Source organism: Monodelphis domestica, chromosome 2 (genome assembly GCF_027887165.1).
Source record: "Monodelphis domestica isolate mMonDom1 chromosome 2, mMonDom1.pri, whole genome shotgun sequence".
In the NCBI taxonomy this organism is placed as follows: domain Eukaryota; kingdom Metazoa; phylum Chordata; class Mammalia; order Didelphimorphia; family Didelphidae; genus Monodelphis; species Monodelphis domestica.
In genome coordinates, this window is record NC_077228.1 from 320,255,233 (window position 1) to 320,280,586 (window position 25,354).

A 25,354-nucleotide genomic window follows, 5' to 3' on the forward strand; every position below is an offset into this window, starting at 1 on the left:
AGTGGATGTTGAAGTGCTAGCCCTGCAGTTAGGAGGACCTAAATTAAAATTTGACCTCAGATGTTCTAGCTATGTGCCTGAGCAAGTCTGTTACCCAGTTTGCCTCAGTTTCCTTATTCTCCTAAACAAGCCAGAGAAAGAAATGGTAAAGCACTTCACTGTCTTGCCTAGAAAACCTCAAATGGGGATCTGAAGAGACAGCCACCACCGACTGACAAAACAACTGGTAAGGGAGCTCCCAATGGTAGCTCCCATCAATGATGAAATCAGGAATCCAAAACACCCTTCTCAATTCTACTTCCACACACAAATTTTTAAGTCAAATAAAACAGATTTATTTCATGGGTACATCGTATCTTCCACTGAAGATCTTTCCTCAAACTTAAAAAGTCGCTGTCCAGTTGCAAAGTACTTTTATTTTTTTCTAATCTTCAATCCTCCATTGTTTCTACTTCCTCTGACTAGAGACTTTCTAGAGAGAAGTTATACACCCATTGCTTATGGCAAAGTGACTTCATTTGTCCAGTGTTCATGATTTACATTTCTATAGAATTTATTGCGAATACCAAGGGAACAACTTGTTAGAAGCTGGTAGAGGGCAGACACACCTCTCTCAACACAATGGACTCTCACTTGGTGCTCAAGGCTTACTAAGCATGTTTCCAGGATAATATGGATAATTAAGATATGGGGAGCTCCTGTCAGCCATGAATTATTACAATGGGAAATAAATATTCACTAGACAATTACTGAGGCAAGACTTATGAGCTCAAAATATCCAAGCACTGAAGGGCCATAGTAACTCTGATGATCTCTGGATGGACATATAGTAAATTTTAATCTCTACTTATGCTTGGTACTCTGTGCTAAATGGAGTGCCCTACTACCTGTGATGTATTTGTCTTCCTCAATGACCAGCTTGTCTCCTAAAATTATCTTATTGCCCTTTATGAATCCACAGTAATTTCTATCTATGCTACAACATTTCAGCTTGTTCAGAGAAAGACTGCTGAGAATGTATTTTTTTATTTATGGGCTGCAGTTTATTTTAAAGTTTAATGTGGTCATCAAAGGTTAATGAGCCCCAAGCTTATAAATTAAAAAATCTCAGGACTCATTCAGCAGCTATAGACTGATACAATGGTCAGGAATGAATTATGTGTGAAATAGAATACATACACCACTTTATAGGAATATGAGGATTTTTAAAGGAGCCCTTGATGATATTCATGTTATTCAATCTATAAATGGCATCTTTCCAAAGGAAAATGTTTCTTTTACATTAATTGGAAGACTGATAATGGATTAAGAAGATTCCAAAAATCATGTAAAGTGAGATGCATTATTACACTGTAGTATGTACAGGTTTCCCAAAAGACTTAGTGTGACTTTAAGTTATTATTTAAACACACACACACACACACACACACACACACACACACACACACACACACTAAACTAGACTGATACTTTTGGGACACCTTGTATAGTAGGAAAAGCACAAGTTGGGTTCTGATTCATCCCTGTTATCACACTGTGATCTTGGATAAATTATTCAGGGTTTCTAGATCTGCAACTTAGTTTCTCTCTGTCTCTGTCTCTGTCATGCCCCCCCTTCTCTCTCTCTCTCTTTCTCCCCTTTTCCCTCTCCCTCTTTTCTCTGTCTCTCCCTCTCTTATTTCTCTCCTGTGGCTCTCTCTAGGTCCCATTCACCTCTCTCTGTCTCCTCTCTCTCTCTCTCTCTCTCTCTCTCTCTCTCTCTCTCTCTCTCTCTCTCTCTCTCTCTCTCTCTCTCTCTCTCTCTCTCTCTCTCTCTCTCTCTCCCTATCTAGCTATCTAGCTATCTCTATCTCTCTTTCTTTCTTTCTCTTTCTCTGTTTGTCTATATCTCTTCCTTTCTCTTTTTCTCCTCCATGGCGTATTTCTCTCCCCTTCCTCCCTCCCTCTTTTCTCTGCCTCTCACTTTTTCCCTTCCTTTGTCTCTCTCTGTGTCCCTCTCTCCTCTCTCTGTCTCCTTTCTCTGTGTCTCTCATTCTTTTTCTCTCCTCTATCTCTGTCTCTCCTCTCTGACTCTCTGTCTGTCTTTTCTTATAATATGTTTAGGTTTTGAGGGATCTTAGTGATCATTTAATCCAAGCTTCTCATTTTACAGATGGTAGAACTGAGGCCCAGGAAGTTACATGACTTTATAATAATGTCATGTATTATAAAAACAATCCATAGAAAAACATAATGGGCATTGCTAGTTATTGTACTCATCTATTTTTGTCTTGTATATTGTTTGACAATTAGAAAAACACGTTCACATACATTCTCATTTAAACTTCATAAAAGCTCTGAAGTAGTCAAGGCAGATATTATTATCCCCCACTTTATAGTTGAGAAAAATGAGGTTCAGATAAGTTAAATTGCAATATTGTCTAATATCTCAAGCACTGCAAAAAAAATTAAAATAAAACACTTTGTTAATAATTTTTAAGCAGTACCATCAAACCCATGTGACCTTAGTCAAATCACTTTACATGTCTGGGTCTCAATTTCTTCATTTGTAAAAAGGAGGAATTAGACTAAAATGATCCTTACGGTCTCTTTCATCTCTAGATCTATGACTCCATGAATCAAACTCCCATTTGCTCCTGGGCTGAAATTCTTCTTATGAAAATCAAAAACTAGTAGAATAATCTAATTTCTAAAAACACATTGAAATGCTATTTCTAATGAGAGATTTCCATCTTTAAAAACTCTACCATCTGATTAATAATATTAATAAAATAATTTTTGTTCTAGGCTATGAATTGATATTCTTGGATTAGATTTGAATATCAGAACCAAAGCTAAAGAACAAGAAATAATTTCATAAGACATTTGTTCAATCAGAAAACACTATTAACTAGCAATTTCATGTTTGGCTAGCATAATGAAGGGATTGTGTTAGTGATGAGGAGATTCCTTAATTGAATGCAACAGAACAGAGAACTAGGTAATATTTAAGGTTCCTAGAATTCTTTGTTTCTATGACTCTGGTTCTAAAAAGTTCTGTAGTGATTTGTGAATGATCAAAGAAAAATCAGATTATGGTGGTTCTAACTTTAATGTCAGGCATATTTTCTTGTATGCATACTAATTTTTTGAAACTGTGTGGCATGGTGTATTGCTTTTGGTTAAGCAAAATGAAGTAGGGAAAAGCACCATGAAGAGTTGTATCATTGCTGGAAATATTCAGACAAAAGTTGTGTTATTTATAGTCATATATTTAGAGCTCAATGGAGCCTTAGTCCCTATCTAATCCACCCCTTCTTGAGCAACCTGGAACACAAGAAGTCTAATGACTTGTCCAAAGTCACACAACTACTTAATGTCACAGGTAGAAATGAATTCAACTCTTTTGGTTCCCAAACCATTGTTTCTTCTATAATACCAGATGATGTTTGTAGTTCAGATCAAGGTTCTACTAGATGACCTCTTAGGAAGGAACTTACCTTCCAGTTCTAAGATTCCATGTGTCTATGACTTGTTATCCAGAATATTTTTCCCTGAACCACCATAGATAGTAACATCTTTAGAGTAGCTACTGAAGGTATGGTGTTTCTACAGATATACAATTATTTTATATTAGAAAATTATATCCATTTCAGGGTCTTCAAGGAATTCCAGGCACCCCAGGAGCCCCTGGACCAATTGGACCTACCGTAAGTGTTTGATGTAACTATGTTTCATTTCAAAAGAGATTTTCTAATGTATAAAGATACCACAGATGAAGTAGCCTCCTACTCGTTTTCAGTCAGCATTATTTGCCATCCTTTAGGAACTCTTTTAGTTTCAGTTTCATAGAATAAGAATTTGTCTATAAGTCAACAACAAGAAGTCCTTGGAAAACACCTGATATGTGCAGAGAGCACTGTTCTAGTCAATGAAGAAAATGTGGGATTGATATAAGACAAGTGTCCCTGCTCTATCTTTAGTCTGGATGAGAAATTTATAATGCCAAAAGGGAGATCCTATGAAACAAATACATTGTGTTCCAAAAGTCATAGTGCAATTTTAAGCTTTAGTAGCTTGGGCAACAAGGTGGCAGAGTAGATAGACTGCCAGACTTGGAGTCAGGACCCCTGAGTTCAAATCCAGCCTCAGACACTTACTAGCTGTATGACCCCAAGCAAGTCCACCTCACCCTATATGCCTCAGTTTCCTTATCTATAAAATGACCTGAAGGAGGAAATGGCAAATGACATCTATATCTTTGCCAATAAAATCCCAAATAGGGTCACAAAGAGTCAGACACAATTGAAAATTGACCAAACAACAGAAAAAGCTTAAAACAATACTAAGATTTTTGGGATACCCTGTAAATGATGAGTACACTCAAAAGTTGCAAAGTGCTATGTATGATCTCAGGGGCAATGTCATTATGGACTGGTGAGATGGGCAGAAGGTTTCCTTGAAGGAAGAAGCATTTGAGTTGAAATTTAAAGAATGGGTAAGAATTCTGTTTGAGAGAAAAAATACCCATTTGGTTTCATTCTCTGGAAGATTTATTGCTCCATTTTATTTTTGGTCATAATGAAAGCATTTTTGAGGAAGAATTGTCTCTACAGTATTTAGTACTAAAGCAAGTCCTCCCCAACCCATCACTCCCCAGCATGAAGCTTTTATTCCTGCCAGTTTTATCTCATCACCATGTCATGTCTGTCTATCTACCTTTGTTCATACCTGTCCTTGTGGAACTAGAAGTAGAATGGATTCATCAAATAAATACAGAATCTCCTGAGAGAAGAAACCTGGCTTATAGAATCACAGAATCATAGCTTTAGAGCTGGAAAAGATCTTGGAGGTCATCAAGTTCCCTTAGTTTACAGATGAGGAAACTTTACCTCAGAGAGGCAGCTAGGTGGCATAGTGGATAGGGTGATGAATCTGGAGTCAAGAAGAATTGAGTTTAAATCTAGCCACAGACACTTACTAGCTGTGTGATTCTGGAAAAAATCACCCAACCTAGATCCACCCCAGTTCCCTTATCTGTAAGATGGGGATAATTATAGTATCCATGTCTCAGTGTTGTGAGGATAAAATGAGCTAATCTGAGTAAAGTACCTTAAAAATCTCAGAGAGCAGTATTCATAGTGACTATTCTTACAGTGCTGGGCAAGTCATTTAACCCAGTTTGACTCATTTTTCTCATCAATAAAATGAGTTGGAGAAAGAAAGTGACCACTCCAATACCTTTGTTAAGAAAACCCCAAAGGAAGTCACGAAGAGTCATATGTGACAAAAGTGACTAAACACAATAAAAATGGGCCAGGCACTGTACTAAGCACTTTACAAATATTATCTCATTTGATCTTCGCAACAACCCTGAGAGATAGGTGCTATTATCATCCCCATTTTACAGTTAGAGAAACCGAGGCAGAAGATGTTAAATGACTTGCCCAGGACCACATAGCTAAGTAAGTGTTTGAGGCTAGTTTTGAAATTGGGTCTTCCTGACTCCAGGCTCAGCACTCTATCTACTGTGTCACCTGCCTACCTATAAAATGAAGATGTTGGACTACAAAGATTCTAAGATTCCTTCAAGCTCAAAAGCTATCTACCCCCCCCCTTTTTGCCTACCTTTGGGATTGGTACAAGACATGGGGATGGGATGACTTTGAATCCCAAGTAGGAAGAGAATTCTTAGAAGCCAAGCCAGGAGGGACCCAATAGTCAACAGCCACACAGAGAATGAAAGTTGTCTGCCATGGAAGTCTTGGTCTTCCCCCAAAGGCAGACTTCACTAGGGATGTCTTTTCCTCTCTCCGTCCCTGGTTTTCTAGCCTCAGCTCATGTCCATCATCCTACATGAAGTCTTTTCCATTGACTATTTGACCACCTCTGAACCACCATACCTCTAATCTCAGCCACCAACTAATTCTTAATTGTATACTATCTTCTATAGTGTAAGTTATCTTGACTCCTGACATTACTAGTGAAAACAAAGAATGTCCTTTATACTTGTAGCCCCCAAGGTACCCAGCACAAGGGCACATACAATGAGATTAGTGACCAATTCTACTCTTTCAGTTTTAGAGTTCACTTCCTCACTGAGTTTCTAACAGTCACTGTTGCAAAGTTACTCAACTTTTACATGTTTGGTTTTTTTTTAAATACTGCCTAACATGGTGCTGGCCACAAGATAGTTATTCCATAAAGGCTCCTTGAATTGAATTCCCAGAATCCACAGCTTCACTTATCCTGTGAGTTAAATAGGATTCCTAATGCAATATGCATAGTGATAGGTACCACTTTCCTCTCACCATAAATTCAGGCATTTTCCCCTTTTCTCAACAGCAAAGTTACTGCATTTTGGAGATAAATTAGTAATTGGATTAGGTGAGCTGGGAAAAGAATTTCTCATTTTTATTCTCAAAACATTAAATGAGAAACTTTGTTCTGTATCAGCACAATCCCAATAGACTCTAGAAACTTTGTTCTAGGTCTATACAACCTGAGCACAGTTCTGTGGTTCTTTGGGAATTATTTTTCTTGTGCAAAGATTTGGTTATATCATTCCTTAGCTCAAAAATCTTCAGTAGATCCCTACTGACTATCAAATAAGCTTGAAACTCCTTTGAAACTCAAAGCCCTGCAGAATCTGAAACCACTTCATCTTCTCAGGGCTTAAATCATATTATTTTGCTCTTCACTCACTCTTTCCTTCTTCGCCAACCCACCCATTACTTTTCCATCTCTCACTTTTCCATATGCCTAGAATATTTCTTTCCTTTTGATTTTGAATAGTATCTGACTCTTCATGGCCCTATTTAACCAAAGATACCAGAATGGTTTGCCATTTCCTTCTCCATCTCATTTTACAGATGAAAAACTGAAGCAAATAAAATTAAGTGACTTGACCAGAGTCACACAATTATTAGTGTCTGAGGCCAGATCTGAACTCTTGAAGATGAGTTTTCCTGATTCTGGGTCTAGTGCCATATTCACTTTGCCATTTAGCTACCCTCAAGTCTTAGTCATATTTTAAAATACAACTCAAATGCTACTTGTTTCATGAACCTTACTCATATCTCTATTATCCTTTATTCTACTCTGATGTCTATTAATATCTCATTCTTTAGTTGGGTGATATTTTCTCTCAGACCTCACATTATTTTGTTACTCTCTTAGCTTGTAATATTGTGTGTTATTGCTATCTTTATATTAGTGTCTAATCTACCTACTTAACTATAGGCTCCAGAAGGTCAGAGACAATATTTTATCCAAATTTGGGGTTGATTTTGTGAAAAATAAATGTTTGTTGTTTTTGGAGTAGTTAAGTCATGCCATAAGCAACATGTTTTTATAATGTTTCTGGGTTTCCTGATGCTCATCAGGTTGTGTACATCAGCCACAGCTGACATTTCTAAGTCGCTTATGCTTTCCACACAATCATTATAGACCCAACTTTCACTACCAGAAGCTTAATTTAAAATTTTAACCTAACATTAAAAGTGGAAAGATGGATGACTAAAGGAATTATGGGAAATATGACTTTTAGACTCCTAAGCAAAACTAGAGTTAGTTTTTATTTCCTGTTGATATGAGGCAGATCATATAACCCAGTACAGAAATTATTAATTCTCTAGTTTCTTGAAGTATTTAAGAAGTTGATAGCTTTCAGAAATTATAGCCCATTTAGGAAGACATAATGGGCAATGTTATGTAAATTACCATTTAAACAGCAAGTCTAAATTCTTAGCTGTATCAAAAGGTTCCAATTAAGGTCACTACATGTAGTTGGCCAAGGTGAAGAAAGCAGCAACAAAATACAAATTTCACCATGTGGATGGCTTATCAGTCTAATGCAGCTGTTCTATCGGCCAGAAGAAATATAAGCTTTTAGGACTGATTTAATTAGGTCCAAATGACCTTCAAAATGGGTAAGTTTTAGTAGTCAAATTTTTGTGTCATTGTGTTGTTTTCCTCATAAACCAACCTGGTTATTACAGGGTCCATTGGGAAGAACTGGGCATCCTGGTCCTGCTGGAGCAAAAGGTGAAAAGGTAAAAAAAAAATAAATATATATATATATATATATACTTATATGTATACTTACATATGTATGTTTATGTGTGTGTATATATGCATGCATGTGTATATGTATGCATATTTGTTTATTTCTTGTTATAACCAAGATTCAGGTTGGACAAGAGATCCCAGAGGAGGTGAAAGGAGGGTCTTCAGAGAGATCCATAGGACTGAGTGTAGTGGGGATGAGGAGGTCTTAACATGAGAGCAAAGCGAAGAGAAACAAGTCTACAGGGACAAGAGCTCCAAAAATGATTGCCATATTGGCTGGTCTGGATGTAGGAGATACATCCACAAAGAAGAGGATAGAAAGGATCTAAGTACATTAAGCAAGAGTCCAAGAGTCATGGGGTCTCACTATCCAAGTGAGAACAGGAACATTAATCAGTGGTGGCCCAAGAAGTTGGCAGGATCATTGAGTACCTAATAGTACCCAATAGTGGGGACCTAAATGAAGGCACTCTTAGATGCTAAGGACACAAACACAGTAAATGGAATGATACTTAATCTTGGGAAATTTATATTTGCTTGCCATCCTTGGGTCTCAGTTTCCTCATCTGTAAAATAAAAAGAATAGATAAGCTGGTCTGTATATAATATTATATGTGTGGACTCTGCTGTTGTTTGCTTTTAATGAAAGAAAGAGAATCCATTGTTTATGGAAAGCTGTATACCAGGCATGAAATCCACAAATTGAAGGAGTAGGCTAAAGGGCAGGAAACCCAATTTCTGAGAAAGCAGGTCACAATCAAAGGGCAGCTAGTTAGCACAGTGGTTAGAGTGTCCGTAGTGGAGTCAGGAGGATTCATCTTACTGAGTTCAAATCTTACCTCAGACCCTTGCTGTGTGACCTTGGGCAAGTTGCTTAATCCTGTTTGCCTCAGTTTCCACATCTATAAAAAGAACTAAGAAGAAAATGGAAAACCACTCCAGTCTCTATGCCAAGAAAACTTCAAAGGGGGTAATAAAGAATTGGGCACAACTGAAAAACAACTAGGCAATAGCAGCAAGGGCACAAAACAAGAAGTTCCTAGGAAACTTAGGTATGAGGCAAAAATAAATCACAAGGGGGCCTGAAGCCAGAATAGGACCAGAAGCAAGATTGACTGAGCCCTGAGCTAGTGAAGTGAAAACTCCTAATATCCATTTCTCTAAGACCAACCTAAGACAAGAACTGAGCCTTTGGCTAAGCCAAATAAGCCTAGCTTCTAATGCCAGGGAAAGAAGACTTTGGGGAAGGAGGTAGCATGACATTACACTGTCACAGTGAAAATTCTTTTTTTTTTTAATTGCAAATCGCATCACTGAACAGAAATGAGGCATTATGGCAGTGAGTAACAGAGAAATGCTAACATAAATTTAAAGGAAACAATGTGCTTATTCTATAGAGTTTTAGAAGATTTGCTCTGGTAATGTCACAAGGGTCCCTTTTTTCATTCTCCATACTCTATGGAATCCATTCAGGCATTCCATTGCCTTTGAAGTTAATGGGAATTCCACACTCATATGAGCTTTGAGGAACAAACCAAGATGAAAAATGAGTGGTAATTGTAGATTTTATGCCAGAAAGTGTCTTTTAGTAGTTGTATATTTTTGCTTGTTAATTGACTCATGGAAACTTTGGCATAATTCCCTGAAGGACACTTTGTCACCAGTCACTCACATATAACTGGTTTAGAGACACCCATGAGGATGGATTGTGGGGATATAATGTGTTTAGGCAAATTCAAAGACTTGGGAATGTATTCTGAATGAGAAATGTTGAAAGATGTTTTATTATGCTCTATGTGAATGTAAAAGATGGCAGGATGCTTTTTATAGGAAAAGCTATTTGCCACAAATATTTGATCCAGATTCAGGAAATGAACTAACATCCATGGGCCATCAAGACACTTGAATTATATGAATAGGAAGTGTGTAACTAGCTCCTTCTTAATCCTAAGTACAATGTAAAGAACATTGGCTCTAAGAGTCATGGAAGATGGCTTCAGATTCTGCCTCTAACACTACCATTGTGACTTTGGAAAAATAATCAACAACATTTATTAAAATGTCTACTCTATGCCAGACACTGTGGTAGGTCCCAAGGATATAAATATGGTAAATGGAACAATCCTTAATTTTAGGAAATTTATATTCTCCTAACTTTCCTGGGCCTCAGTTTCCTCTTCTGTAAAATAAAGAAGTGAGACTAGCTGGCCTGGATTAGTATTACATGCAAAGCCATCTATGGACTTGGTCATTATTTGCTTTTAATACAAAATTAACATTCTGAGAAAAAGCTAGGAACATTAGAATACCTGGAAATTAAAGTTTCTAAAGTCACTCTACCTTGGAAAAAAGGAAACTTTTGAATTGTATTTAAATAAAAAGAATACTATGAAATATATTTTCTCAAGACAAATCCAGAATTTTTCTCTCATAAATTTTTCATCCTGATTCTTTAAAAGAGAGTAATGTGTGCACACTTTTTATTGTAAAGAAAATCTCCCCAAAGTAGAATTCTATAGTGATTATATTCAGAAGGATGCATCTGCCTCTGATTTCTTTTTTCTTTTTAAGATTGGGTCTAGGATTTTTTTAAAGGGACTCCTATTGAGGAAATTCCATCTACCGATCCAAATCTCTGCAAGCTATAGTCTTAGAAGGTTTCCTAGTATATGGAGGGTTAAGTAATTTGCCCAAGGTCATGCACCTAGATTGGGTCAGAGACAAAACTTGAACTCAAGTCCTCCTGACTTGGGAGCTAGTTTTCTATTTACCATGCCACACTGCCAAATGAAGAAAGCTGTTCTTTTTCCACTCCTGGTGGTTTTGTGTACAGTTTTACATGAACATTATCCCTGGCACACAGAACCTGAGGTGGATACAGCAGATTTAAGGTAGAAACAAGCCAATAGAAGGCAGTAAAGTGGCCCAGGTTCCTTTGTCTGTGTGTAGAAACCTCACCATGTATATCACATTTGTAGGAAATTTTTGGCAATTGTCAGTTAAAACCAGGAGTATGACTACCTGTGGTAGCTAGCTTATGATTCCTGTCACCTGCACATAATTCTTTCCAAAGGGATGACAAAAGAAGACATGAGAAGAGAAGAGATGTTGCTCTTTTTTGTGCATAAGGAAGAGATCCCATCTCTAATACTATCATTGTAACTTTAAACAATTAATCAACAAACATTTATTAAGTGTCCATTGTGTTCTAGGCACTGTTTCTGGTGTTAGAAATACAAATACACTAAATGGAACAGTCCTTAATCTTAGAAAATTTGTTCTCCTAACCTCCATGGGCCTTAGTTTTCTCATCTGTAAAATAAAGGAGTTAGATTTATTCTTGAGTTATATTGAGAGAATTGGGTGAGAAAGTGTTAGGATTAATGATGAGACAGGTAGAAGCAAAATGGTGTACTGATACATTTTTTCAAAGGATGGTTCTTTTGACATTCAGATTGATGGTTCATAGAAACTAGGTGACACAAGAAAGGAATAGCTAAACCAAATATTTTCAGACTATATAAAATCCTTTTTATTTTTTTAGGGTAATGAAGGATCTCCTGGAAAACCTGGGCCACCTGGACCTCCTGTAAGTTGTCTTCTTTTTATCTCTTATGGTTAAAATCTTTGCAATTCATATGTTTAACAATGATAACCTATCATCTAATCAATATTTAGATATAAAACAAATAACACACATTATTAGGTATAAGTAAATCTTAACCCATTTAGCCTTAGACAGATTTGACTCTTCCCTTTGGGTTCCACATACAAAATACATTTATCTTTGTTCTATATGCATATTTTACTGCTCATTTTGCATTAGTATAATTATTTGATTATTCACCTCACACACTTGCATGCACACATCAGTACTTTCTTAGAGTCTAAGCTTCTAGAAGTCAAGGATAATCAATGAATTAAAATCATTAACAAGCATTTACTTTAAGAATACTAATGCAATGTAGAGATAAAGAATTTAGGCAAAATATGGCCCTTGCCTTCTAGAAATGTCATCCTAATAAGGGAATAAGATGTATAGTACATGAAACTTTCTTTTTGGAAAACATATATAATAATTTTGTGACGCTGATAATAATGAAAGAAAGACACATGACTTGACTAGATCATCTCCAAGATCCCTTCTAGCTCTTGAGATCTGTGAATTAAATTCTTTCCTCATCTGAAGTCATATTCAAATTATAGCAGGGTTCTTGAGTCCCACAAGGCTAAATATTTATCCTTCCCCCATTAAGGAATCTTTTCATCTGAGACAAAAACAATGAACTAGGATAGTTACACAGAAGACCATCCAAATATAAATGAAATCATGCTCAAGAAGTGGCTAATTTTGCTCACTGCTCTTACAAGAGTTGGGTTGAAGGAGGTAAGCCTCAGCAGGAATTGAACTGTTACAACCCTGATTGGGAAGAAGAGATGGCTAGACTAATCATAAGCAGGATTGTGATTGCCATAGGGAGTACTCATGAAGAAGTATTATCCATATTAGCACTCTGGGACAAAATCTTGCTTTGACCATACCAGTTCTGGCTTTAAGAATTCCAAGAGCTTTTATTTACCAATAAGTGAGAAAGATAAGATATTTAAACAGGATACTGTTTAAATATTATACTTTTAGCCAGGCCATTTCCATACAATTGAATAAAAAATCTGTCTACTTTGCAAAAAGAAAATCATTGGAAAAGGAAATATTTGAGATCCAAAGTATTTTGCAAGAGTTGGAGTTGGAACCCAGGGGAATAGGAAGACATTTATCAGAAATATTCTTGAGGACAATTTTGCTCATGTAGTACAAATATGAAAAATCCTTCCTTTTTCCTGGAAACAGCCAACACCTATTTATATCCCCTTTCATGTCATTAAATAGTCAAGGGAGAGACCACTAATTAAAACTTGCATTTTATAGGTAAGAATAATAATTCAAATCTCAGAATCTCCCATACAAGTGTAGGGGTCAAAGGAGTCTAGGGAGAATATTACAGGGAAGAAAAGGGTAATCTAGTTATTATGGTTGCATTTTAGTACAAAATCACTTCATTTCTTAGAGTGACAAAAACCATCCAATCCTAGAGAGTAGAATAAGAGCTTATAGTTCAAATGGGAAATGGTGTCCTCAGGGTTCTTATCAGAGCATCCAAAAAATACTCTTAAGATTGGCTTTATAAGTGACCGGCAGGTATTCATTAAGCACCTACTACATGTTAGACACTGTACTAAGCACTGGGGATACAAATAAAGTTGTTTTGCTTTTTTTAAAGGCTGGCCTCAAAGAGTTCTCAAACTCTAAAGGGGAAAACAATAGGAAAATTATATACAAACAAGAAATATTCAGGATAAATTAGCAATAATCACAGAGGGAAGGTAATGAAATGAAGGATATTGGAAAAGGCTACTTTCTGAAAGTAGGATATTTAGCTGAGATTTGAAGATAATCAGAAAAGCTAGTGCCAAAGTTGAGGAAGGAAAGAATTCTAGGCATGAGGGATGGTCAATGAAAATTCTGTAGTTAAGAGATCAGAGTCTCTTTTTCAAGGAATGTAAATGGGGGGAAGTTACTAGATTACAGAGTCTGTGGAAAAGAAGGACTTGTGAGAAAACCTTATAGTTCGCTTGAACTATAGAAGGCATGACACAGTTAGACTTGTGATTTAGGCAGACCCATTTGCCATCTGCATGGAAGATGAACTGGAGGGAAGAGAGACTTGCTGGCCAACCAACCATTGTCCATTGAAATTGTCTAGGTTTGGGGAGATGAGGGATTGCACCAAGGAAATCACAGTATCTGAAAAAGGCATATAAGAAAGATGTTACAAAGGTAGAACTAACAAAACTTGGTTATTGATTGGATATGGAAACTGAGAATTTGACCTTGAAACCTAGGTTGAGAGTGTTGGTGACTGGAGGGATAGCAGTTCCATGAATAGGAAAGTTGAAGAGAGGAAAGGGTTTGGAAGGTAAAAAAAAAATGTGTGTAAGACAAAACTTTTTTTTTTTCTCTTCTCATATGTCCCATGACTTTCCATCCCTCCATGTTCTCAACTGAGAACCTTGCCTCATTTTTTACAGAAATTAAAAAAAAATGAGACCATTCACCATGAGTTATTTCTTTCCTCCTCATCATCTCATATGCTTTAGATGTCTTCTACCATTCCTTCATCTCTATATCACACAAAGATATATGTAGCATTACTCATTGCCAAAGCAGACTCTTTTATTTAAAGAAGGAATCTCATTTCTTTCTACCTTCTATCAATTGCTTCCTCTGACATCTCTAGTCTCTTGATTTTAATTTTTCCCTGTCTCCTGTCCACTTCCCTAAAGCCTCCAATTATGGCTTTGTTTTCCTCATCCTTTAAAAGAAGTCATCATTCAATTCTTCCATCCCCACTACCATGCTATATGTCTTTTTGGCCTTTGTGGCTAAATTCTTTGAGAAGTCTTTCTACAATAGATACCTCTACTTCCTCTCCTCTCCCTATCTTTTAAGCTCCCTATTATACAGCTTCTGGCCATATCATTCCGTTGCAACTGCTTCCAAACTTACCAATTAATTCCAATTTCCAAATCCAATTTTCTTTTCTCAATCCTTATTCTTTTTGACCTCTCTGCACCCCTTGACAATGCCGATCACCTCTTCTCCTTGGTATTCTCTTCTCTGTAGGTTTTCAGGACATCATTCTCTCCTATTCTCCTCCTACCTATCTGACCAATCCTTAATCTCCATTGCTGAATATTCATCCATGTCATGCTCATTAACTGTAGGTCCAAGAGAACTTTGTCCTGAAGCTTCATCTATTCTCTTTCTATGTCACTTTGCTTGGTGATCTCATCAGCTCCTATAGATTCAATTATTCTATTATTCTCCATGTTAATGATTTCCAAATATACTCATTCATTCATCTCTGCTAACTTCTAGTCTCACTTCTCCAGATGCCTTTCAGACATCTTTTATTCTGTGTTCAGTGAACATCTTTAACTGTACATGTCCGAAACTTAATTCATTTCCTTTCCCCCATTTCCTCTCTCCTTCCAAACTTCCTTATTGCCTTCAAGGGCACCTCTATCTTCCTAGTCCCCAAGACTCACTACTTCAATATCATCTTTGTCTCCTCACTATCTCTCACCCACCCAAATCCAGACTGTAGCAAGGAATTTTTGGTTTCACCTTTTTAATATCTCTTGAATAAATTCTCCTATCTCTTGGAATACTACTTCTACCTTGGTGCAGCCACTCATCACCTCACACCTGGAAAACTACAATCACTTACTTGTGTGTCCACCTATTACAACCTTCTCCCCACTCCAGTCAAACCCCTAGAGACCAAAGTGATAAAATACCAGTCCAATTATGTAACCTCCATATTCAACAAACTCCAAGAGCTCCCTATTACCTTAAGGATTAAATATAAAATCTTCTTTTGCTTTACAAAGCCCTTCATCACTTAGTCCCACTACCTTTCCATTCTTCTTAAACCTTACAACCTATAAATATTCTTCAATTCAATATCATTGATTTTCTTGCTTTTCCTGAATAAGACAATATTTCTTGGTTCTGGACATCTTTTTGAGCAGGCTATTTCTCCTGCCTAGGCTGTTCTTAACTCCTCAACTTCTCCTGGCTTCTCTAGATTCCTTAAAGTCTTAGGTAAAATACTACCTTCTACAGAAAACTTTTTTCTAATTCCCTTAATTCTAGTGCCTACCTTGTTTTATATTTAGAATTCTATCTTTTAAAAAGAACTGGAAGTTGGTAGGGTATCAGGGAATGGTAAAATAAGTTGTAGCATATGATTTTAATGTAATACTACTGTGCCATAAGAAAAGATAAGCAGGTTAATTTTTTTTAGTGAAATGACTTGCATAAAATTATGAAAATCAAAATAAGGAGAATAAAGAAAACATTATGTACAGCAATGGAATACTGTTTGAAGAATAACTTGTGTGTTTTTTCCTCCAGAGAAAGAGCTGATAAATTTAAAAAAATCAAGATATATAGTTTAACTATACTTTTTTTGGTCAAATGATGCCTTCTCTACTGCAGGGAGAGGAAGAAGGAAGATATTTAGAATTTTAAAGTAATAAGTAAATAAATGAATAAATTTAACTAAAATTTTTATCTTGTTATAGCTTATTTATACATGTGGTATGTATTTGTTAGCTCTCCCATCAGGTGTTCAGGTCCTCAGAAGTAGGGATGGTCTTTTGCTTTTATTTATATTCTTAGAACTTCACACAGTACCTTGATCAGAGTAGGCACTTAAAGTTTATTAACTGACTAACAAATGGGAAGAGACATGAAAGAGAATAGTAGTGATTGATGTAGTTTTTTGAGGATGAGGGAGACATGGGTATGTTTGTAGGCAGTAGAGAAGCAGCCAGTAGATAGAAATATATTAGTGAGAGAGCGGGTATGATAGAGGAAACAATCTGCTGGAGAAGATGGAATGGAATGGGATCATTTCATACAGAGGGACTTGCTTTAGCTAGAAAGGCAACCTCTTCATGTGATTTAGGGGTGAATGAAGAGATAATAATCAAAGGTATCTAAGTGATACAATGTAAGATGAAGAAGGGGAAAAAGACAGAGTTCTGAGCCAAAGGGCTCAATTTTTTCCATGAAAAATGAGGGAAGATACTCAACTGAAAGAGTGAGTACATTGGGATCCATGAGAAGTTGTAGATGGGATGAGAAGTTTTAGATAAGCCACTGTGCTAAGGGCAATGGTGAACCAATTAGGGAGATATAAAAGGATTGTCTTCTAGTAGTGAGGGCCCAGTTGTGATTATGTTACATAAATCTGCAGGTGACTCGAGCAAAGTGATTTCGTGATTTTCTCTTGCTTTGTGATTTAGCTATAGATATGAAGCACTTGGCTTGGAATTAAGGTAATGGATAGTAGGAATAATCTAAGATTGAAACAATAGGATAAGTAGGCAAAGAATTTCAGAGAGAGGAGAACAGCCTAGCATCAAGATGGTTTCTGGAGTCAATATGAGAAAGGGAATAGAAAGTAGCCAATGCAAAGATGATGACCTGGAAAAGAATTTAGTGGTGAAAGAATGAGAGGTTGAGTTGAGTATAAAGAACAAGATCTGACATCATCTGCAATGGGGATAAACTAGAAGTCTTCCTTTTAAGATCAAGAGTGAAACAAGGATGCCCAATTATCACCTCTATTATTTAACATTGTACTAGAAACACTAGCAGTAGCAATTAGAGAAGAAAAAGAAATTGAAGGTATTAAAATTGGCAATGAGGAGACCAAGCTATCACTCTTTGTGGATAATATTATGGTCTACTTAAAGAATCCTAGAGAATCAACCAAAAAGCTAGTGGAAATAATCAACAACTTTAGCAAAGTTGCAGGATACAAAATAAAACTGCATGAGTTATCAGCATTTCTATATATCTCCAACCCATTTCAGCAGCAAGAATTAGAAAGAGAAATTCCATTTAAAATCACCCTAGGCAATATAAAATACTTAGGAATCTGTCTGCCGAGACAAACACAGGAACTATATGAACACAACTACAAAACACTCTCCACACAATTAAAACTAGATCTAAACAATTGGAAAAACATTGATTGCTCATGGGTGGGACGAACTAACATAATAAAAATGACAATCCTACCCAAATTAATTTACCTATTTAGTGCCATACCCATTGAACTACCAAAAAACTTTTTACTGAATTAGAAAAAAACATAACAATGTTCATTTTGAAGAACAAAAGATCAAGGATATCCAGGGAAATCATGGGGGAAAAAATGCAAAGGAAGGAGGACTTGCAGTCCCAGATATCAAACTATACTACAAAGCAGTGGTCATCAAAACAATTTGGTACTGGCTAAGAGACAGAAAGGAGGATTAGTGGAATAGACGGGATAAATGACCTTGGCAAGACAGTCTATGATAAGCCCAAAGATCTCAGTTTTGGGGACCAAAACTCACTATTTGATAAAAAAAAATGCAGGGAAAATTGGAAGATGGTATGAGAGTGATTAGGTTTGGATCAACATCTCACACCCTACACCAAGATAAACTCAGAATGGGTGAATGACCTGAATATAAAGAAGGAAACTATAAGCAAATGAGGTGAACACAGAATAGCATACTTGTCAGATCTTTGGGAAAGGAAATACTTTAAAACCAAGCAAGAGCTAGAAAAGAAAATCACAAAAATGTAAAATCAATAATTTTGATTACATCAAATTCAAAAGTTTTTGTAGAAACAAAACTAATGCATCCAAAATAAAAAGGGAAGCAACAAATTGGGAAACAATCTTGATTACAAAAACCTCTGACAAATGTCTAATTACTCAAATTTATAAAGAGCTAAACCATTTGTACAAAAAAATCAAGCCATTCTCTAATTGATAAATGGGCAAGGGACATGAATAGGCGATTTTCAGTTAACGAAATCAAAACTATTAATAAGCACATGAAAAAAGTGTTCTAAATCTCTTATAATCAGAGAGATGCAAATCAAAACAACCCTGAAGTATCACCTCACACCTAGCAGATTGACTAACATGACAGCAATGGAAAGTAATGAATGCTGGAGGGGATGGGGCAAAGTTGGGACATTAATGCATTGGTGGTGGAGTTGTGAATTGATCCAACCATTCTGGAGAGCAATTTGGGACTATGCCCAAAGGGTGCTAAAAGACTGTCTGCCCTTTGATCCAGCCATATCACTGCTGGGTTTGTACTCAAAAGAGATAATAAGGAAAAAAACTTGTACAAGAATATTCATAGCTGCACTCTTTGTGGTGGCAAAAAATTGGAAAATGAGGGGATGCCCTTCAATTGGGGAATGGCTGAACAAATTGTGGTATATGTTGGTGATACATGTTGTATATGTTGGAATACAATTGTGCTCAAAGAAATAATAAAGCGGAGGAATTCCATGTGAACTGGAATGACCTCTAAGAATTGATGCAAAGTGAGAGGAGCAGAACCAGGAAAACATTGTACACAGAGTCTGACACACTGTGGTACAATCGAAGGTAATGGACTTCTCCATTAGTGGCAATGCAATGTCCCTGAACAACTTGGAGGAATCTATGAGAAAAACCACTATCCACATTCAGAGGAAACACGGTGGGAGTAAAAACACCGAAGAAAAACAACTGCTTGAATACATGGATCGAAGGGATATGGTTGAGGATGTAGACTCTATATGAACATCCTAGTGCAAACAACAACATGGAAATAGGTTCTGATCAAGGACACAAGTAATACCCAGTGAAATTGTGCATTGGCTGCTGGATGGGTGGAGGGAAGGGAGCAAAATAATGTGATTATTGTAACCAAGGAATAATGTTCTAAATTGACTAAATAAACTAATTCAAATGAAAAAAAAATAAAAATAAGGTTTGTAAAAAAATATATAGAACAAGATTTGAAGTTGTAAGGAAAAGAGAGAGCTGGAATGACAAGATATAAATCTAAGGATTTTTTTCCTTAGCATCCATATCCTTTTTTTTTTTTTCAAAACTCTCTTCAAATTTTCTGACCAATTTCAGAATGAGCCAAGAAAAGAAAAGGAAGGCGTTAAAGACTTATATTGGTTCACTATAAAGCCAGAATCCCCAAATGGAGATGAATATTTTTTTTCTTCTACATTTTTTCAAATGGAATATGGCAATCATAAAAGAAAGAAAAGTTAGGAATATTTATCCACACAAAAAGAAAGAATTTGGTCTAGCTGACTTTTATTATGTCCAGGCAAACATTAATATTTAGAGAGGTTCATCTCCTCTACCCTCTTCATTTTATAGAAGTAGAAACTAAGATCCTAAGGCATAAAAAGCCTTTTCCAAAGTCACCCAAGCAGTTATCAGAGGAGCCAAACTTAAAACTAAGAAGATCCTTAGATTCCCCTGTCAGAGTTCATTCCAATATACCATTAGCTCTTTATATTGGGGTCTGTGGAAAGTTTGGGTTTCCCTGAATAGACATTTCCTGATTTAATGATTCAAGAATTGTGGTTCTAAGTATTTATTGATATAGGGTTTTATAAATTATGTGTTAACTTTGTGCCTACAAAGTTGTTCCTCAATTTTTCCTGGGGATGCATTTTTATAGATCAATTGACATAACATAATGGCATCTATTCCTTAATCATCTATGTCTCAAGAAAAAAACTGGAGAAAACTACTTTTCGATAACTAGATTTTCCTGCATTCCCATTTTTATCAGTTCTCCTGTATAATAGTCTGTGATTTATGCTGCAGAGGTCAGCAGGCTATAAACAGCATAAATTGGCAATTCAACAACTGAATTTTAATGAATAGATACCATTTTTCTTTGCATCCTAAAAGCACCTTTATGCTCCAGGTATGACTCACATGCTTCTTACCTTCTTTTACAGGGTTTTTTGTCTTTTCTTTTGAAAAAGTTGAAAAAAAAAGACTATAAATTTTTGTCAATGAATACTATAGAACTAATTAATCATCTTAGTTTGGTGTTTCAGCATTTGGGGAGTTAATAGCATTCATTTCTAAAATCCAGTACAAATCATAAGTTCTTCTGGATCATTGACATGAAAGGATGGAAATGGATAATGCTTGTATAAGCTGAATGATTGTTTTTCTCATCTTTCAGGGTATGCCACTCAGTGAAGGGAATGGAATGAGCAGTTTATATAAACTCCAGGTAGTCACTTTTTAAATCACTTAAAATCATTTTCTAGTTATGGATAAATATTAATTGACTCTTTTCTTATCAATTTAGGGAAGTGGAAGTGTTGCTACTTACCCAGGCCCCCCTGGTCCTTCAGTGAGTACTTGTTTCTTTCAAATACCCTCATGTTAGCCAAACAGTAATCATGAAAAGAGTCCTAAGTTGATAAAGGCTTTCACATTGACTTGTGGTGAAAATTTTCAAAGCAGAAAGAAAATAATTAAAAGATGGGTTGTAGTTGCTAAAAGTTTATCTACAATAAAAACAAATAATTAGTATTTTGTCTTGCTGCCCCACTTCCTGGAAATAAAAACATGGAATCATAGATTAAGAATTGAAAGGAACATTCAGGATCATCAAACCAATACCTTTGCTTTGAAGATGAGAGGACAGAGACCCAGAAAAGTTGCCTCTTGTCAGTGGTGACACACATAATAAATGGCAGAGCATAGGGTATTGCTCCAAACACTCACCCCCTGAAGAAGTCTATTTTTTTACAGAATACTCTTCAGGCATTTTTAGAGTGGAAGTGTTGCTCTGGGCATATACAAAATATATATGACTAATCATGGGAAATCATCAGAACATCCAACACAACCCAAGAATAGATGCTTTGGTTCTCTCTATTTCTGCTGGTCACTTAAAATAAATGTTCCAATGTATTTCTTTTAGGGTCCAAAAGGAGATCCTGGTGCAGTGGTATGTAGACTTTTGATTTTTCTTCCTTTTAAAAAATAGCAATTCTTTCTAAATTGAAATTGGGGAATAAAGTGAAACAAGTCTATCTTTCTAAATATCCATCAGTGTGCCATGGCACACATAAAAAGGCAATATGTTTATTTTTTAGACATCTTTCAATCTTTTCTTCCTAAAGCCTCATATTGCTACTGTCCCTGCAACTCATTTCTCAGCCTTAGCTTGTTTCAGAAATCATCCTGTTACTCCGGAAAGAACAAACAGACCTGTTGATAAATAAAACATTTCTCCTATAGGACTTTTCCTATTTCTGATTCATTATTTTAGCAAACTGAATTTGCCCATTTCTATAAAAATCCCTAGGGGAATTTTAAACAAAGTCCTATTTTAGAATGCCCTTATTGGGATGAAATTCCTTAATACATGTGCCAGAGAAAAAGAGAGGCTGTTTGTTTGCTTTATATGTATTATACACTGATCCCAAAGGAGAAGATTTAGTATGCTGTCATAAACCTACTTATTAGGAGTAATGTATCAAGAGGTTAACTCTCAGCATGTAATGAGAATACCTTATCTAACAGCCAAGAAGATGATAATTGGATCCAACATCTCTCTCAACCATGGAGCTCGACTCTAAAAAATCTGCCAAATTTAATTAGATTTCTTTAATTCTTGGGCTTTTTTCTGTTCTGTCCTTTTCAAACATATGTTCTAGCCTGTGTGTTCCCCTTTAATGTCCCTTTAACCTTCAGGTATATATTCAAAACCAATGGATTCTTTCCCTTTGTCATATGAAATATTTTAACAGCTATTCCATTCTGCTTCCATCTGATGAGATTAAATTAATGGATTTTAAGGCAGTGAAAGATCAAGCCAAAAAAAGCAATCATTGCACAATTTAAAACAGAGGATTGATGAATCCAATATTTTCTTTTCTTCTTGGTAATTGAAAATATATATCCATAGCCTTAAGGGCAAAAACAATTATCTTTCTCTTTAAGACCTCCTTCATCCTCTATTAACATACTACCATATTTTCAATTGGATGGATAAATAATTTAGTAGCCATCTTTGCTTCTGTACTCAATAGCCACAAGTTGTCATTTCTTCACCTATAACATTTTTATTCTCTTTTTCAATAACCTAATTTCTCATCCTAATTTGAATTAAATTTTTTTCATATTATGGAATCCCTTGCCTATCTAGTCTTCTACTTTCAATTCAAATAATCAGAATGATCTTTCTGAATCACCCAAGAATCTCCAAGATGGCAAGTTTGTAATGAATACAATATAATTAGCTGCCCTGCTGGCAATTTTTCCTACAATATTCTTAAGGTTTTATCTTGGTGCAAATAGTGCTGTTAATATAAGAAGCTATAAGTTCATTGTGGGAAATCAAAATCAAATTCAAATTTGTTTAGGTGTAAAAATGAATGACAAAGTGGCAAGTAGGTGTCTCAGTGAATTGTGAGCTAGACCTAGAGACAGGGGGTCCTGAGTTCAAATCTGGACTTGGATACTTCCTAGATGTGTAACCCTGGGATATCACACAACCCCCATTATCTAAATCAATACACAGTAGTGAATCTAAGATGAAAGGTAAAAAAAAATAAGAAAGTGAATGAGGACTAACTTAGATCACTGGACATATTTTCATGAAATTTGAACCAGGTAGATCAGTCAAGCTACTTAAGGGTGAAAAAACAAATGTACAAGTTCTAAAATTAATTTGGGAAGAGGTTCTCCATTTTTAAAGGCTTAAAAACAAAAATTGAGTTCTTAATATTTTTAATGCATGTATGTTTGTGTGTATCTGATAGGGGGGGGGGGAAGAGACAGAGAGAACACACATTACCCTGACTCTAGGGGAAATGTAATATAGATAAAATTAGTTTTCATTATCCTCCTATCCTTTATATCATCTTCTCCCCCTCAGTTCTCAGAAGCTTGTTCTAAAGGGGAAACACTTTAGCAAAAAATTATCATTATTATTGTTGGAGTTTTAGGCACTATGGGAGAAGGACATGACAATTGATTTTAGGTGAAGTTCCATTTGAATGACTCTCAAGATACACTACCCACTTACTTCACTTAGTACTTGGCTCCACCTTTCTCTACATCCCATGTGAAACCTGACCTTTCTGTTGTTGGCATTCAAATTAGCTTCCAATTATAGTAGTCTTAAAAATATTTTTGTTCAGGGAATGTCCAATAAATATTTTATGATCCCAGATGTCATGTATTATTCCTCACACTAAAAGATTATCAATTCTTTGAGGAAAAATAACATGTTTTCAACTTTTAGTTTAATTCCATTCAACAAATATTTGAATACCTACTATATGCCCATCTCTGCCCTAGATGGCTCTAGAGGACATACAAAAGTGTAAGACATAATTCTTATCCTCAAGGAGCTTATCTTCTTCAGTAATTACTCAAATAATGCTCATCATTGGCAGCACTCTATCTCTAACTTCTTTGATTATTCCTCATGCCTGAAATTCACCCTCTCTTTAACTGCACCTCTTAGAAACCATTCATTCCTGCAAAGTTTAGCTCATATGCCTCTTCTTAACCTTTCTTGATTCCCCTGAATGTTTGTACTCTATCCCTCTGAAATTACAACAAATATACTTATTGTTTATTTGCTTTTTTTCTTCCTTCCTTTACCCCCTCAGCTCAGTGAAACCTAAACCATTATAGGATAGGGACTGTTTTGCCCAATGTGGTATCTTGTACATTGGCTATTTTTGTTGTTCAGTTGTGTCTGATTCTTTGTGAGCCCATTTGGCATTTTCTTGGCAAAGATACTGAAATAATTTGCCATTTTCTTTTCCAGCTTAATTGACTTTCTCAGGATCACACAGCTAGTAAATGTCTGAGGCTGGATTTGAATTTATGAAGATGAGTCTTCCTAATTCCAAGCCCAGTGTTCTATCCATTGTGCCATCTACGTGTACATAGTAGATGCCTAATAAATGTTCAAAGTATGTTAGTGAAAGAGATGGTCAAAGAGTCAAGCAGCCTATTCACCTTGAGCCTCAGAAGTAGCAATTATTTTAGAGAGATCTGTGCTTCCAGTGTTTCATCATCATCAGAAGAGTTTGGGGACCTTGATATTAGGATCAAATGCAAAAGAATTAATTATTTCAACACCATATGCCTTTCTGGTGGAGTTTCCCTCAGGAGACCCAAACAAAAGGATTTTGATGTTCCTAAATTTGAGCTAACTAATGAAATGTCCTTCGCTTTAATTTTATCTATGTTACTTGCAGCCTAGGTGGAGAGTAATTGTACAGACGTGAACCAGCTGACAATCACACAAACCTTCAGCAATTTCTAAATGCTACTTGTCATTTACTTATTAGTTCTCTTCCTGGGTTTATAAGGAAATCAAGGTACAGGCACTCAATATTTTTCCCCAAATAATAGATATGGACGATCTTATTAACTAAATAGCTCTGAGCTCTGAGCCAGAAACAAGAGAATCTCTTTTCCCAGAAGCTTTTGTGCCTCACCTCTCTCTTTCTCCTTTATCTCTTGTCCCCATCTTACCTTCCCCTCAAACCCCACATTTAAATAACTATTACCTGTGAGAAAAGGCATATTCAGTGTCACCTTTAACCATAGGCTGCAACTGCTGACTCATCCAGACCACAGACTTAACAATTCAATTCCCTCAGCATGGCAATTAAAGTCTTTTCAGAGGATGTCTTCACCACAGAATAAAATATAAACTCAGTTCCCACAAAATGTCACTTTGGATTATTTTTCTTTCTCTGTGACAGTTTACTTCCTCATTCTCGTAAGAATAGGGAAGTCCTCTCAGACAGACCAAATTATAAATGACGAGTTCTCTTGGTGAGCACAGAATCAGAGGAAGGTGATTTTAATGT

General features: G+C 36.0%; 1 protein-coding gene across 4 annotated transcripts in view; it reads left to right on the plus strand.

Moving 5' to 3' along the window:
* COL19A1 (collagen type XIX alpha 1 chain) overlaps positions 1 to 25,354 on the plus strand; it is a 453,356-nt gene that overhangs the window by 365,891 nt on the left and 62,111 nt on the right. For all 4 annotated transcript variants that reach the window (XM_056818442.1, XM_056818444.1, XM_056818443.1 and 1 more), the window contains 6 exons: positions 3,636 to 3,689; positions 7,980 to 8,033; positions 11,594 to 11,638; positions 20,683 to 20,733; positions 20,812 to 20,856; positions 21,433 to 21,459. In XM_056818442.1, coding sequence (XP_056674420.1) covers positions 3,636 to 3,689; positions 7,980 to 8,033; positions 11,594 to 11,638; positions 20,683 to 20,733; positions 20,812 to 20,856; positions 21,433 to 21,459 — 276 coding nt within the window. The remainder of the gene's footprint in view (positions 1 to 3,635; positions 3,690 to 7,979; positions 8,034 to 11,593; positions 11,639 to 20,682; positions 20,734 to 20,811; positions 20,857 to 21,432; positions 21,460 to 25,354) is intronic.